This window comes from Carcharodon carcharias, chromosome 15, assembly GCF_017639515.1.
Source record: "Carcharodon carcharias isolate sCarCar2 chromosome 15, sCarCar2.pri, whole genome shotgun sequence".
Lineage (NCBI taxonomy): Eukaryota > Metazoa > Chordata > Chondrichthyes > Lamniformes > Lamnidae > Carcharodon > Carcharodon carcharias.
Window position 1 is genome coordinate 59,684,487 of NC_054481.1, and position 15,347 is coordinate 59,699,833.

At 39.7% G+C, this 15,347-nt stretch overlaps 1 protein-coding gene across 10 annotated transcripts in view; it reads left to right on the forward strand.

Moving 5' to 3' along the window:
* The window catches only part of LOC121288670 (trinucleotide repeat-containing gene 6A protein-like), a 184,802-nt gene that overhangs the window by 35,954 nt on the left and 133,501 nt on the right, over positions 1–15,347 (forward strand). For 9 of the 10 annotated variants that reach the window (XR_005945407.1, XR_005945408.1, XM_041207375.1 and 6 more), the window contains exons 3-4: positions 6,836–6,926; positions 8,571–8,592. Coding sequence is in view for 8 of the 10 variants with exons in the window: in XM_041207375.1 (XP_041063309.1) it covers positions 6,836–6,926; positions 8,571–8,592 (113 nt within the window). In the remaining 2 variants the exon portion in view is untranslated. Of the gene's footprint in view, positions 1–6,835; positions 6,927–8,570; positions 8,593–10,603; positions 10,641–15,347 lie in introns of those variants that run through there. The other variant, XM_041207378.1, reaches the window with a different exon arrangement.

A 15,347-nucleotide genomic window follows, 5' to 3' on the forward strand; every position in this document is an offset into this window, starting at 1 on the left:
ATGATTTTGGGCAAAGGATGATACGCCGAAGAACAGATCTACAACTGACTAGATGGCCCTGTACTAGAAAATGTTGGCAGGGAAGCCATTGGCAAAAGGAAATAACACCAACAAAAGACTTGGATTTAATTAGATAAAGACGAGATTTCCAGTCCTTTGCTGCCCCAAAACTGACTGACATAAGCAGAGTCTGCTCATCATCAAAAAATTCAACAAACCATGCCGCTTGCACTATCTAAACCTAAAATCATCACCATGTCAGTACTGTAGTGCTAAAGCCTAGATGACTTCATCAGTTTTTGAAGACTACCATGAACTCTTAACTCTCATAAAACATTTTGGAACAAACTACCAAAGAAGGCCACCTTCCTGCTTGGCATCTGCCCTGCATACCCACCCCCAGAGAACCTGGTATCACTAGTATCAACAGAGAGGACAAGGAGAATTGAATTGTGGACTATTATAAGTTTAGTGCCCACGATCTAAACAACACAGGGCCCTTACTTGGAGCTGATCTAGATACTGGCAACAATGCATGGCTGAATATTGACAACCTACAAGCTATTAGAGATGATGATGAATGATGAAATATTGGACTGTATAACAGATCCAAGCCCTCAAGGCATTCAGCAAGCTGAAGAAGATGACGAGAATAATGCCAAGTCTGAGCCTCTCCCATCATTCCATATAGTTATCCACTACCTAGAAGAATTGCTGAGGTGGTTGGAAACCAACGCAAGATCAACTGCAAATGTGACACATCTTCAGAACATCCAACATCTAGCAGAGGCGAGGAGTAAATATGAGCAGTTTAATTTACTCCTTTAATATGCATCCATCCATTCAATTAATGACCTATGATTTTGCTTGTGTGCACTCAAAATGTTTTTGTATACTCCGTATAAGCAAGACCTGATGATCTGTGGATTTAAGTCATCGGATTGTACATTTAAATTCTGTTCCTAGAAGTCTTGTTTGCAACAAATTAGATGGTTTATCTGTTAAAGATTGTATATCAATTTATCTGTGGTTCTGCATTATTCTGGCTACTGACTTGGTGCTTTTGAACGGATCTTGTCATAACGTGTTCTCACCTATAACGTGGTCTCGAGATTGTCTTTGTGGACCACATTATCATGGGGCCCCAGTGTATATGTAAAATTTAAACTCTTATAAAACTTGACACTTTTTCTTGTCATGTTTTTTCACTTGATGCACATTTCAAAAAGATTGCTCTGGTATCCTGAGTCTTTGATTCTCAGTAAGTGGTTTGATTTCACACTGATAGTGTAAATAGAACCTGAATCAGAACCAGTCTGACACTGGAGGCTCGTTTGTTTCATTCCTGATGGAATTAGCCTAATGGTTGATGTGAAGTGAAAACAGCTTTTGTGCAGACACTAATCAGTGCTATCAGTGCACACTTGTGTTGTAGTGCGATTGATATGTGTGCCATGCAGTTAAGGAATGGCAAGTGTGTCCTTGATTAATATCCTGCCTGTTTTCTTAAAAATTATTGGGCTTTCCAGTTTTTGTTTTGTATCCCTTCTCACACTTTCCCCCTTTGGGAAATAGTGGGGAAGTGCTGGAGGGATTTGGGGAATAGTGGGGAAATGTTGGAGGGATTAGACTAGGCCTATTATCAAACGGTTTGAACCACGTCATGAACACTCCTTCCATGGTCGAGAAGTCCTGGAGTGGGACTTGAACCTGAAGCCTCTGGCTCAAGGGCAGGGGCGTTATCTGCTGAGCCACAAGACCTCCAGGGGATATCCAGTAAAAAGGATATTTGTGGTTACATATCTATGCTATCACATGTGGTCTAGACCTTGAACGTTGGGAAGGCTATTTTACCATGGGAGCTACGTATCTGCCCCTAGTCATGTTCTCAGGGGGCATTCACAAGCCCTTCCCATCCCCAGAGCAGATTAAATTGACGGTACTTGCCTGGCATCCATTTGCAGTGGGAATCGTCACTGAATCTCCCTTCCTTGGGGGACAGGACCAGTGGTGTAGCTCTAACACCCAGCTGAAAACTTAGGAAATAAGTCTGATTTGCACATCCCCAAACTGAGTTACAAATTAATTTTTAAAGAAAAATTACTTTCTAGATCATTATTGCACCAGGATTGAAAGAGCGAGGTAAGGGACCTCATATTCTGCAGAACAGTCTCATAATCCTAAATGCTAGACAGGAAGAACTTGCATTTGTAGTGTTTATCACATCCTCAAGCGATCCCAAAACACCTTACAGCCATTGAATTATTTTTTTCAGTGCCATCATTGTTGTGCAGGCTAAAACAGCAGCCAACATACACAAGGTGCCACAAATAAGTTAATGAGCAGTTAATATTTTTGCCTGTGTTGGTTAAGGGAGTGAACTGAACTTCAGAACTAGTTGAACAAAATATATAAGTGGGCAGATGGGAATTTAATGTGGGCATGTATAAAGTGCTGCACCTTCTAAACCGTTAACCTCTACCACCTAGAAGGACAAAGGCAGCAAATGCATGGGAATACCACCACCTGCAAGTTCCCCTCCAAGCCCCGCGTCACCTTGACTTGGAACTATTATCGCCGTTCCTTCACTGTCGCTGGGTCAAAATCTTGGACCATCATCCTTGTCATGACACAGCAGTTGGTAAAGGCTGTTATTTAAAATCCCAGAGGGAAACTTTAAATAATTGTCATAACTTATATTTTCTGTTGGTATGTTTTGAATTTCAGTTCTAAATTCAGGAATAAGACCATCATAGAGGTTTTTATATCAAAGTAGACGAGACATTTATTAATTTACAAATTAAACACATACACGTGGCTACAAATTACCACTATCATAACTTGTAATAAATTCCAAAATTAATCTCCACTAAGGCAACAATAACCAACTTAACCAGACACCAAGCAAAGCATTTTCACCTTATGAATTCAAAATGGGGTTCTTTTCAATTTGTTTCCTTTGCAGACAGTTGTAGCTTTACAGCTGCTTAGATATTACATGCCTCTGACCTGCATACAAACTCTCATCAGACTATACCTAGCCTTCCCTTTGAATGCAAGTTCTCTTTGTATCACCAGGCCCTTTGATCTCCGCCTCTTCTAACAATAAAACCCCTTTCATAGTACCAATTTTATTCATAATATAAACAGCGCTTGGTATCTCCTAGCTAGGTGCAAGATTTCACTCATTTTAAGTGCTCTGTTCAACAAAATGCAAATGTACCGTCTATCTCTGTTTATATTTCAAAACTACTATCCATCAAATCATCCAGACTAGCTGGCTTTAATCCAATTAACACAGACTATTTTAAAAAAAAAATTCCAATAACATTATTTACATTAATATCTCTTCCTGACAGTCACTAACAGAACTGTGGGTGTACCTACACCACATGGACTGCAACAGTTCAAGGATATGGCTCACTGCTACCTTCTCGAGGGCAATTGGGGATGGGCAATAAAAATGCTGGCCTTGCCAGTGACGTCCACGTCCCGTGAAAGAATAAAAAGGGAAGGAAAAATAGATGCATCAGTACTTCATGATTTATAATAAAATAGGTAAGGACATAACCAACAGTGGCTTTAGAGTCTTGGTCAGACTTGAGTTGAATCTGCCAAATGTAGAAAATCAACAAAAGTAGTACAAGTCAGAAAATCAAATTTGTAATGTGATAGTGAGACTGCATCTTGAATACTTCATCTAGTTCTGATCTCCAAAGCATTCAAGCCCTGGAGTGCAAATAATAGCCTCAAATATCATCCTTGAATTTGGGAGATCTTGAAAGACTGGAGAAATGTGGGCATTTGATTTTGAAAAGGAAGCAACTGAGGTGAATTTTTAAAAAAGATAGTTGAAGTAGTTAAATGAATTTAAAAAAAAAGGAGGAATCCAGAATTACTTTGAGTAGAATAAGGAGGCATGAGTTCAAATTAGTAAAGGTTTGTTTTAGAACTGATTGGGGTGTTCTTCCCACAGAATGATCAGTAAGGAACAGACCTTTGCATAAGAGTACTGAAAGCAAAGACCTTGAATTCATTGATGAAATAATTTGGGCACTGCAGTTGTTGTACTTATGGATCTTCCTGGGTGCATAGTGTTACACAGGAGGGGGTTTAATTTAAACAGCCCTGATTTTCCCCCTTGCCACCATTTGGAAACAAAGGTAGTTTTGATTCTTGATTTTCCCCTTTATAAGTGGTGCCGTTTTCTTCCCCCACCCTTCACTTTTGGAGTGACCCCGCCCTCTATTAACCCTGCAGCAAACTCGACATAGGGTGAAATCAGAGGGTTAGTTTTTTTACACACACTAAAAATGCGGAGAGGGTGTGTCGCTACATAACCGCGGTACATTCACACAATGAAAGAGAAATATGGGCATGAAAGAGCTACAGGGCAAAGACTACAGAAAAAAGAACTATTGTTTCACTTAAGTCCAGAGCCCATTGAGTCACTGTCCAAGGAGGTTCTTTCAGCTGGCTTTGTCTGGCAGAAGTCCTGGTCTTTTTAGGAGTTCGGTTGAAGGCTGAGGCCGGTGAGGATGCTTGTGTTCTGGGAATTAGTTCACTTTGTAGGTGAACTGTAGGATTCTTTCTGGAGACCAGGCTTTGAGAGAGATGGAGGTCAGAGGCAGGCTGCTATATCCTGGAGTGCTGCTATCTCTGAGGTTAAACATAACTGAAAACAGTCCAAAAGCTGTGTAGTTAAAATAACTCAAACAGCTCCATTCTAGGTCATGTGACAAGGTGGTTTCCGGTCGAGCCATTCAGCTAATGTACCTTAAGGCCTGCTTGTTAAAACCCATTGTATTTTGAACAGGTAACTGTAGAACAGTTAGTACAACATTGAAGATGAGTCACAAATAGCTCTTCCTTTGTTCAGTGCTGGCTGGGGCAGATGTTTCATCGACTTGCATTTTGTGTTTGCTTGGCTGAAGTGTTCACATGTTCCAGGAGCTTGATGAGTTTGCCTTTGCCCATTGGAACTGCTCATAATTGCTCAGGGGGAGGCAGTGGCATCATGGTAATGCACTGGGGAGTTCAGATCCCACCATGGCAATGGTGAAATTTGAATTCCATATAAGTCTGATGACCGCAAAACCATTGCTGATTGTTGTAAAAATCAACCTGATTCACTAATGCCCTTTAGGGAAGAAAATCTGCTGTCCTTCCTTGGTTTGGCCTACATGTGACTCCAGGCACACAGCAATGTGCTTGACTCTTAAAATATGCCCCCCTGAACAAGGGAATTGGGGATGAGCAATGGATGCTGGCCTAGCCAGTGATGCCCATATCCCATGAATTTTTTTAAAAAGAAAAATTTTACAGAACTACCAGCATGTGACTAGCTGTGGTCATTTTATCAGCCCAGCAATTGCTCATTTAAAAAAAAAATTTAAACAGAATATGGAACAGAAACAAATTTCTTTTCGTTTTTTTCCCCCTTCATGCCTTCTTGACGTGACAATGGATAAAAATGGTTTGATTGGCCTTCCTTGGTTGTAATTGCCTGGAGTAGAGATGCCATGGGATATTTTATGTCCACTGCCTAGATCAGTTTAACATTTCTGACAATGCAATAACGCAATGCAGTGTAGATCCACATAATTGCTCATGCCCTGAAGTAGAACTGGTACCCACAGCTTTGCATTGCAGATGAAAGTGCTACCAACAGAGCCAAGCTGACACCATAAAAGGAAATCTATGCATTCACTGTCTGCCGCTCCTTGTTTCCCTCATTATGTTTCAAGACAGCAATAAACTGACGTGTGGAATTTCCCTTTTCCTGTAGTGATATGGATGAAATTTTCTTTTACCATAACCCTGTATTTCCAATCATGTCCTTGCTGAAGTGGAACTTAAATTATTACAGCAGTGGTGGTAAGAGCCTTTTTCTAAATGCTTTGAACCAGCAATTCTGGAGCACTGCACCATGGGCCTTTTCCCTTCATCTAGGTTTCTCAAAGCAAGTTTGTTTTAGTGATCGGTTTTGGAGGATGATTGGTCTCTTGGTGCCAGTGTGTGTGTGTGGAGGGGGCACATACAGTGGCAGCTCTTACAATGCATGAGAAAGGATTTATCCAACAGCTGGAACAAGGGGAGTTGGCAGGCTTACATTAGCAGCAATCAGTGGCCAGAGAACTGCAATTGAGGGGGAAGAAAAATAAGAATATTTGCTAAATTCTGTTCAGCCAAAGCTTTTCATGATCCTTTTGTAATGGTAGGGAAAAGTCAAATTGTAAGTTTCCTCAACTCTTCAACCTGAAGGTACAAGTATTCCCAGACCAGGCCATTGTATTGTTGGGTTTGGCCTTGCACACCCCAATAGTTATTAATAGTAAATGGAAACAATGAAGAGTGGCGCCAAGAGACCAATCATCCTCCAATACCTGAAGAAATGTTTCAGTTGTCCATTAGGCTAGTTTATTTTTGAGACACTAAATCCAAGTAATGCTGTATTCTCCAGAATGTGTTTGTGCTCATACAGCCTAGCTAAGAGCTATTTGGTTAGAAACGTGCATATGTTAGTGTAAACTTTTAATTTTTCCATTCTAATTACTTGGGCGATTCAGAAGCACTTGTAAAATCAAGGTACTTTGAGCAATATGTTTTTAAAAACAGATTGAATTCTGAAGCCTAGTGCCCTGTTACATATAGGTACAACGTTTTATGAGCTACTAATTGAAAGGTTAATGTAAGGGTAATCCCATAAGTAGATTAGACAGAACTGTTCCTATTTTCCAGTTATATCAGATCAAGTCTTTTATTCCAGCAACCAACAGATAATTGGTCTTGGTAGTGTGTGCGCACCCTGAATCTTGTTGTTTTTGTTCCAAAGGGATAGAGTGCAAGAAAAGGAAGAACAGTTGATGGAAGAAAGGAAAAAGAGAAAAGACGACAAGAAAAAAAAGGAAGCCGCTTTGAAGAAGGTATAGTATTTATTGTCCTTTACTTTTGAAGGGGCAACATAATGCTCAAATGAAATACACCCTTTCTCAAAAGATATTTAAGGATATTCAAAGTACTGGTGCATAATTGTGGGGTAGGCAGTGAAGGATGTAGCTTGGAGTAACATTTTTATTGGAAAGCTTTGACATTTTAGGCGAAAGCTATTCTGTTGATTTGGAGAAAAATTTCAATGTTTTCTCAAGCGCACATGCACAGCCCCCACATTTGTGCACTTCTGTAGGGTTACATGGTAAGGACCCCAACCCCACCAATTAATGATCCCGTCTAATTGTGAAGATCTAAACATCTATAGGACACTCCATATAGTCTATCCTTTGAAGGAAGCAGGAATTCTTGCCCATGTACTAGGAAGATTTTTAAAATTACATCTTAAGGGATAGCCTTCCAAATAAGCTGGTGCCATACTACATAGCTATACAAAAACACCTAACCCACTCCCATTTGAGGTGTTTTTATTATATTTATTTGATATATTAGAGGCAACCTTGGAACTGCTCTCTTGATGCAGAGACTCTTGCTTACAGATTTATTAGCGGAAACAATGCTCAGACAACGGCACCCAGTGATGCAGAGGATGTTATCAGCACTAATCTGTGGCCAACTCGCAATCCAATTTTGCATCACATTGGTCCTGTTTTATACTCAAATCCACCTCATTACGTTCTAACTCTTACATGGCTTTTACCCTTGGTTTACATTAACTAGTAATGAAAGAAAGACTTGCATTTATATAGTGATTTTCATGACCTCAGGATGTCCCAAGTGTTTTACAGTGATAAAGCACTTTTGAAGTGGTAGTTACTTATGTAGCTGGGATTTAAGATTGTAGTGATAATGCTATCAGTGGGTGCAGCCTCCATGGCCGTCGTTCATCTAAGTTTATAGTCGGCTTCAAGACTTATAGCATAAGCTATTTTACATCTGTGGGAAAGGGTAGAAGCACTTGATGGATTTATCTACCAGCAGGTCAGAAGAGCGGAAAATTATCTTTGATTCCAGCTTGTACCAGCTATGTCGGGACCATGAGGTTTATTTTGGATGCATTCCAGACCCTGCCTGTCCAGAAGCTATTATCTACAAAATGGAATACACTATACAAGATGGAACCTGAGGAGAGTCTGGCAAAGCTTCTCTAACAGTTCCTTTCTGAAGAGTGATCTGCACACATCACTCACCTTTACTTTGGCTAGGTGCTGTTGTGCAATGAGGAAACCTCATTGCTATATCAATGGTAACATCACTGATTAGTTGCCCACCTTTTATGGTATCTGTCTTAATTCAACATATTCATAGACTCATTTGCATTGTTGGGAGGGTAGGAATGCATCTAACACCTAGAAGTCTGCCCATGTGTAATGCAAGGTGTCTCTCTCTAATAAATATCTGCTTTTGTTGAAAATGTACTACTGTGAAAATTTGTTTCTGCAATTGTTCTGATGTATCAGTTGGCTGTGGTGCATAAGTTTTTGTAGTAAAGTGTCTCTGATTTTAAAAAAATTTATAGGATGTGTTTTTAGCAAGAGGGCATAATCTATTTATGTAGCTGCTTTGGTGATTTAGGCATAAGGTTTATTTTTATACTGACCGGCTTTCTTTTGTTACAGGCAATTGAACAAAAAAACAAAGGTAAGATGACCTCTGTTGCTCGGTTATTGTATGTTTTCTGGTTAGTTTTTACTGTGTCTCTTTGGTAGTGTTGCTATGTAACTTAGCTTTCTGACTAAATAGGGCTAGTGGTGTCTGCATAATACTTTCACTATGTAGTATTATGGTTCACAATGAGTTTAAAGTGCGGTGGTTTGTTGTTGCTGTTAGGAGAAGGGAATAGGGAGATGACAAAGTAAATTGGAGGTTACCAGCAAAGGAGGTTGGGAGCAGTGTTCTACCCTCAAAGCCATGTGGCCGTTCCGGTTCAGTGTTAAATGATCAATCAACATAATCTAGTGGGAACACCTTTAAAAACTTAACTACAACTAGGTTTTAAAAAAAAGTCACGGAAGGCATTAATGACCATAATCTGTACATTGAACTTGCAAGTTCCAAATGAAAAACTGCAAGTGAAGCTATGCCACTGTACCATGTGTTCAGCACTAAGCAGTGATTGTTTCTTTTTGCTGAGTAACATGCTGGTGAACGATTTTGGTTCGTTATCTTTTATAAATTCAAATAACATTTTGTTCAAAGTGCCCTCTCCCTACCTCCCATATTGTGTATTCAGAGAAAACAAATTATGCCATAACTTTTCTTCGTGTCCATCCATTTACTTAAGCAAAAATCCATTATATTAGTTATGCTTGCCTTCAGGCTGCTGCAGTCGTGTCTATGACATGGAGAAACCTTTGCAGTTGCAATGATTTCATTGATTACAGTGGAGGTCATGACTTGAGTGCCTGGTGGCAAACCTGGAGTCACTCCATCCTGGAAAAACATGCTATGGTCAGTTTTCATCTGTGAGCAGAGACAAAGAATTTTAGTGGGCTACTGCACCAAAATGATTGCAGCAATGTCTGATTCTGCCTTTACTAGGCTAGTAGCAGGAGTCGTCTTCCCTCCTTACCCACGTTTTGAACAGTGGCTCCCGGGGCTCCATTGAGGGGCTTGCTGGTTGGGCAAGCCTGTTGTAAATAGTCTTATTCAGCAAAAGATGGTTACCAGGGATGGAAATGGTAGCCAGGGAAAGGAATTTGTGGACCAAGGACAATGACTTCCAGCCTTTCCAATATTTAGTTGAAGGAAATGTCTGCTCGCTCAACATTCTCTTGTCAGTCGGTGTGACAAATTGGAGACAGTGGAGGGGTCAAGAGAGGCAGTAATGAGATAGAGATGGTATTGCCAAGGGGTAGCTTGCAGATGAGAAATAGAAGGGGGCCAAAGATTAATCCTTGGGGGACACCAGATGTAGCAGTGCAGGAAGAGAAGCCATTACAGGTGATTGATATGTCTAGCAACAATTAGCTAAATAAGGATGGAACCAAGCTTAGAGCAGTTCCACCAGCCAAATAATGGCAGGGGTGCATTGGAGGAGGGTGCTGTGGTTTAACAGTGTCAAAGGCTGCAAACAGGTTGAGAAGGATTGGAAGGATAGTTCATTGCGATTGCCTCTGGTACTCTAATTCTAGCATTGAAATTTACTCCTCTGGTATTCCTACTGTCCCATTGCAATATTTAACTGTATTTTTGAACCTCAGATATTTTTCTCTCTATTACCTACATGACAGGTTGTTCCAAACATGTATCACCTTTGTGAATCAAGAGATTACCCTGGCTAAGTGGTTTTAAATGTGCTTTTTGATAACTTAAAGTTGTACTGTGGTCCTATTTGCCTGACTTACTTTGAAGCCAGAGTCAGATTTTCTACAGGAATCCAGACAGTGAATAAACTGCTCATCTACACCAACTATAAATTAGTAATTTATTTTCAAAATATCTAGCCTGGAAGATGCAAGTGCTTTTTTAAAAGCAAACTTGATAGGACTGGAAGGTGGAGAGCACAGCAAGTGCTTGATGAGCCCTGTAGATATGCAGTGTGGGTCTTGATTAGAATGTGATCTTCAGTGAAATTATTATCTCACGATGCTTGATATTGGCTTTCTGTTTTCACAAACATTGTTTTATTATCCCACTTTCAATTCCAAAGATGTGCTACAGCCAAGCTGGTGTACACATTTGATTCAGTGAGTATGTCCTTTTGTTTAGAAGGTTGGCAAGTTGAGGTAATAATATGAAACACTCAACTGTATTTTTAGTCTTCCACCTATTAGCTAAGCAAACTGAGTATTGATTGAAAAATGTAATTACTGCATACATTTAATCAGAAAATTGTACCTGCTCAATGTTTGCTTCACTACTTCAATATCAAATTTCATTGTCTCATCATCTGATTTCAAAGCTCTTATGAAAATAATGGCCTTTGTACCTTCCACTGAGGGGGCCATGGTATTACAGATTTTTATCTAACTTGCTGGTTGATTTTAAAACCATCCTCTCATTGACCACTTGGATGAACTTAGTCTTTTATCAAATCCATCCACACGCTTTGTGGTTTCTTAGCAATAATCTGCTGGTTGAATTGCTTTGTCTTGAACCCTTTGAGATATTGAGCCATAAAGACCTCAGAATTCCCAGCTTTGATTTGCTATAAGTTCAGAGAGGCCTTTGCAGTTGTGTTGATCCTCACCTCATGAGACATCCACCAGCACGCAGGGATCAGTGGATAGTAATTGGAAGTTGGGATCCTTACTGATTTCTTTCCTCCTAATGCGGCTGAGGCCTTTTGCATTGCTCCAGCCTTAGCCTGCCTGAGATCAGCCATTTCAGATCCGAAAGTGAGTACTAGCTTATGAGTTAGAGGAGTAGCTTGTGGTGAGGTATGTGAATGGGTGACCAGTTACCATGCTTCCAAGGGCTTTGGTGTACAACTCTTCACTCTGACTACTTGCTCGCTGATTCTTATCTTCCACTTATTCTTAAGTAAGTGGTTAAAGGCAGCACTTAGCATGGTGCTGAGCTACATAAATGAGGAAATTCTCTGGCTCAGTATCTGGGTGGGTTAATGACAACACCTTTCAACTGACAGATTTTTCATGACATGATATGAACTTGCTACGAAAGACAAGGCCATGACGTGTAATGCCGTCATCTGTGTTTTATGGCTTTATCTAAAGGCACACATTGTATTTAAATTTAGTAATTAGACATGTTTATTCTATGAGGTGGTCTTTTGACTTGCACCCAGCTTGGTATCTTCTGTTGGAAGACATTTGTTCCTAGGTATAATGCCTTGGCTACTGCAAGGATAGAAATATTTCTGATGGCTGGTTCATTAGAAAACAAATGTTCAGCTTGGTGAAATTTACCATACTAGCAGCCTTTGAATATATGATTTGACCACAGAGTTTAGAATTAGTTGAATAGTAATATAGGACCAAGAGCATGGCCTCTTTCATTGTTGAAAACAGTTAACTAGAGGTGGGCAGGAGGCACTCAAAGACATTTCTCGCTTTCCTTATGAGAGGTTGAATCATTGGATTTGAGGTTTTCTGAAAGAGTTTTCTCATGACTTTAAAGTCCAGTAAAAATGTTAGTTCTGCAACCATTTCAGTTTCTTTCATTTTTGTTTTGCAAAGTATCCCTTTCCTTTATCAGACATAGTCTGAGTTCCTTTTTAATTTTGCACGTCTTTTCTTTAAAAGTTATTGCCATAGGAAGGCCTTAAAAACCCTCTATTGTGGCGTGCCTGGGGTGGGGGAAAGATTGAAATATTGTGATCAATGTCATGGGTCTACAATCATGATCTACAAACATTATACTACCAATGACTTTTAATCTTTATGCATACTCTATTGCAAAAGCACACAACTCTGGCAAGTTCAGCACATGTAACACTCTAAGCAAGGGTTTGTGGGACTAGGACTGGTATGTAATTACATTGGATATAGGTCACGGAAACAGGCCATTTGGCCCAACCAGTCCATACAAGCATTTGTGTTCCACTCAAAACCACCTCCCATCTTTCTTCATCTGAATCTAGAATTGTAATCCTCCATTGCCACCATCCCCATATGCATGTCGAGCTTTCCCTTAAATGTATCTATACTATTTGCTTCACCCACTCCATGACAGAGTTCCACGTTCTCACCACTCTTTGGGCAAATAAGTTTCTTCTGAATTCCCTATTGGATTTCTTGGTGACTATCTTATATTGATGGCCTCTAGGAATGTTCTCTCCCAACAAATGGAATATTGTGTCCACTCTATCAAAACCTCCCATAATTTTAAAAACCTTTACTAAGACACCTCTCGGCCTTCTTCATTCATTAGTCTTTTATGGGCCACCTTATCAAATGCCATTTGGAAACCCAGAAAATGTACAACTGCTGCATCACTTGTCTACTCTCTGTAACCTCAAAATGTAATAAGGTTGTTCAAGCAATATTTTTGCTTTTGAAATTATGCTATTTGTTATATTTTTCTTTCCTAGTGGTCTTAGAATCCCTCCTAAAGGAGAAAGTAAATTATTTTTCACCACTAATGGTGAACTAACTGGTCCCTTATTCCCTGGCAATGTTCGGTCCCCCTTAAATATTGAAATTTCATTAGCTATCCGCCTGCCCTCTAGCATTAACCTTTTTCTAATAAATTATTAAATACTAACAGAGACCCGCAAAACACATGTGAAATTAGTTTCTTTGTTGCAGCTCCGCCCCTGACCAGTCCTTGTGTCACTGCCCTTGGACCCTGCCCACTCCTGGCGCTGCCGCCTTCGGCCCCCCCTTACTCCTGGTGCTGTCCCCCTTCAGCCATTGAAGTTGTTGAACTCAAGTGTTGCACCCAGAAGTCTGTAAAGTACCTAATCAGAAGATGAGGTGCTGTTACTCAAGCCTGCATTGAACTTCACTATACAATTATGTCAAGTTGGTTGGTGAAATGAGGCCTGTAGCATTGTAAAGCTGGATTGATGCATTGCAATGATCCTCTGTTTTACAATAAAGGTTTATCGAGACCAAATAAGTCATGTCTTTGTATTTAACCAATATACCATAAAGATTGTGGAAGCAGTATTTTCACTTTACAAACATGCTCTTCCTATCACACTGTTAGCTTTAATCCCTGAATGATAAAGTTAACCTTGTGCCTATATTCAGTGGCTCATTTTATCGCATTTGCTTCTTGATCTTTACATTTGACACTGTTTAGGTTGACTGCTGCTGATTGCTGTGAAATTGATTTTCAGTTGCCTGGTCAAGGTTTCTCTTCAGGGAAATGATTCGTGACTTAAAATTCAGCAAGAATTGATTGCCTGATCTGAATATCTAAACGTACTAAGTATTGTATACTAATGTACCATAAACAACAAATCTATAGAAACGACACTTCATAATGCATTAAATCAAGATCTTTTAGACCATCTTGCTGTGCACAATGCAGTGATGCTTGATAAATGTTGTATGTGTCAAACCATAGAATCTGTTTTCCGTTTATCCAATTCCCAAAACTCCAGCTAGTAATATATTTTCAAAATATTTATGCTTTACACCAGTGGGTAGGTTGTTTGCAGTAGTACCTTGGTCAAGACTGGAGTGTAAATGGAGGATGGAGCGAAAAACAAACTTTCCTACAAGTCGTTAGAATCTTTTAAGGATGTTAAGGTATGATTACTTCCCATCCAGATATATTTTCAGTGATTTGGTGGAGCATAGCCAAATCGCTATAAATGGGGCCTTTGTGAAGGCGCTGTACAACCAGAGACTCATTAAAAAAAATATTGTTGTGTTAAGCATATTGGGAATGGATCTTAGCTTTTTAGTAAATTATTGTAACCTCCTTTTGATCCCAGTACAGTGATAACTCCCTGCTTATGCTTCAAGAATTTTATGCAGATTTTAAAAATAGTTTGCTGCAATAGGAGCAAGCATGGCACTTTGGATCTCCAGTAATTTGAAAGTTATGCTTTGCAAAGTACAAGTGATTACCTGTTCTTAATGCCGGAAATGAATCCCACCTGAGAGGTATGATTTTGTTTTATGAGGCAGCACAAGTATCAAGGCAATTGAAAATGTTCTGACATGGCCTCAGAAATTGGTGTGTGGTTTTCCAAGTCAGGTTCTTATTTATAAAGTGTCAAGCATTTATAAAACACTTTTCGTGACCATCGGATGTTGAAAAGCATTCTATCGCCACTGAAGTACTTTTTTTGAAGTGTAGCCACTCTTGTAATGCAGGAGATACAGCAGCCAATATGCATACAGCAAACTCCCACTCCCGCAATGTGATGATAACCAGATGATTTTTTTTACTTGATCATTGAGGGATAAATATTAGCCAGAACACTGGGGGTAACTCCCCTGCCCTTTGAAATAGTGCCAAGGAATCTTTTACATCCACTCAAGCAGTTAAATGAGACCTCAGTTTAATATCTCATTTGAAAGACAGCACTTCAGACAGTGCAGTGCACTGGATTATCAGCCTTGATTTTTGTACTTAAGCCCTGGAATGTAATTTGAATCGAAACCTTTTAACTCAAGCTTGCTGACAACTGAGCTACAGCTGACACCATTATGCAGAAACCCTTCCATGCTTATGACATAGAGTATATTTTCTTTATTATAACTAGTAATGTTGGAGTTGTCAAATGGGTGAAATTGTGCTTTTTCCCATTTGAACCTGACAATGTCATTACTGTTGGGATTGAGGATTTCTCAAAAGCTGGTGGCGGTAGATTTTGGTTCGATCCGTGAATTTAGCGTCCCTTAACAGAAACTGGGCTTTATCTGAAATTCTTGATTGTTCTTGGATTTCATGTTTGTTTTACTAAGTTATTCTGTAGCCACTTGCAAGTCTGAAATGCCGCTTTTTGCTGTGGCGCACAAGTTTGTGTGGAC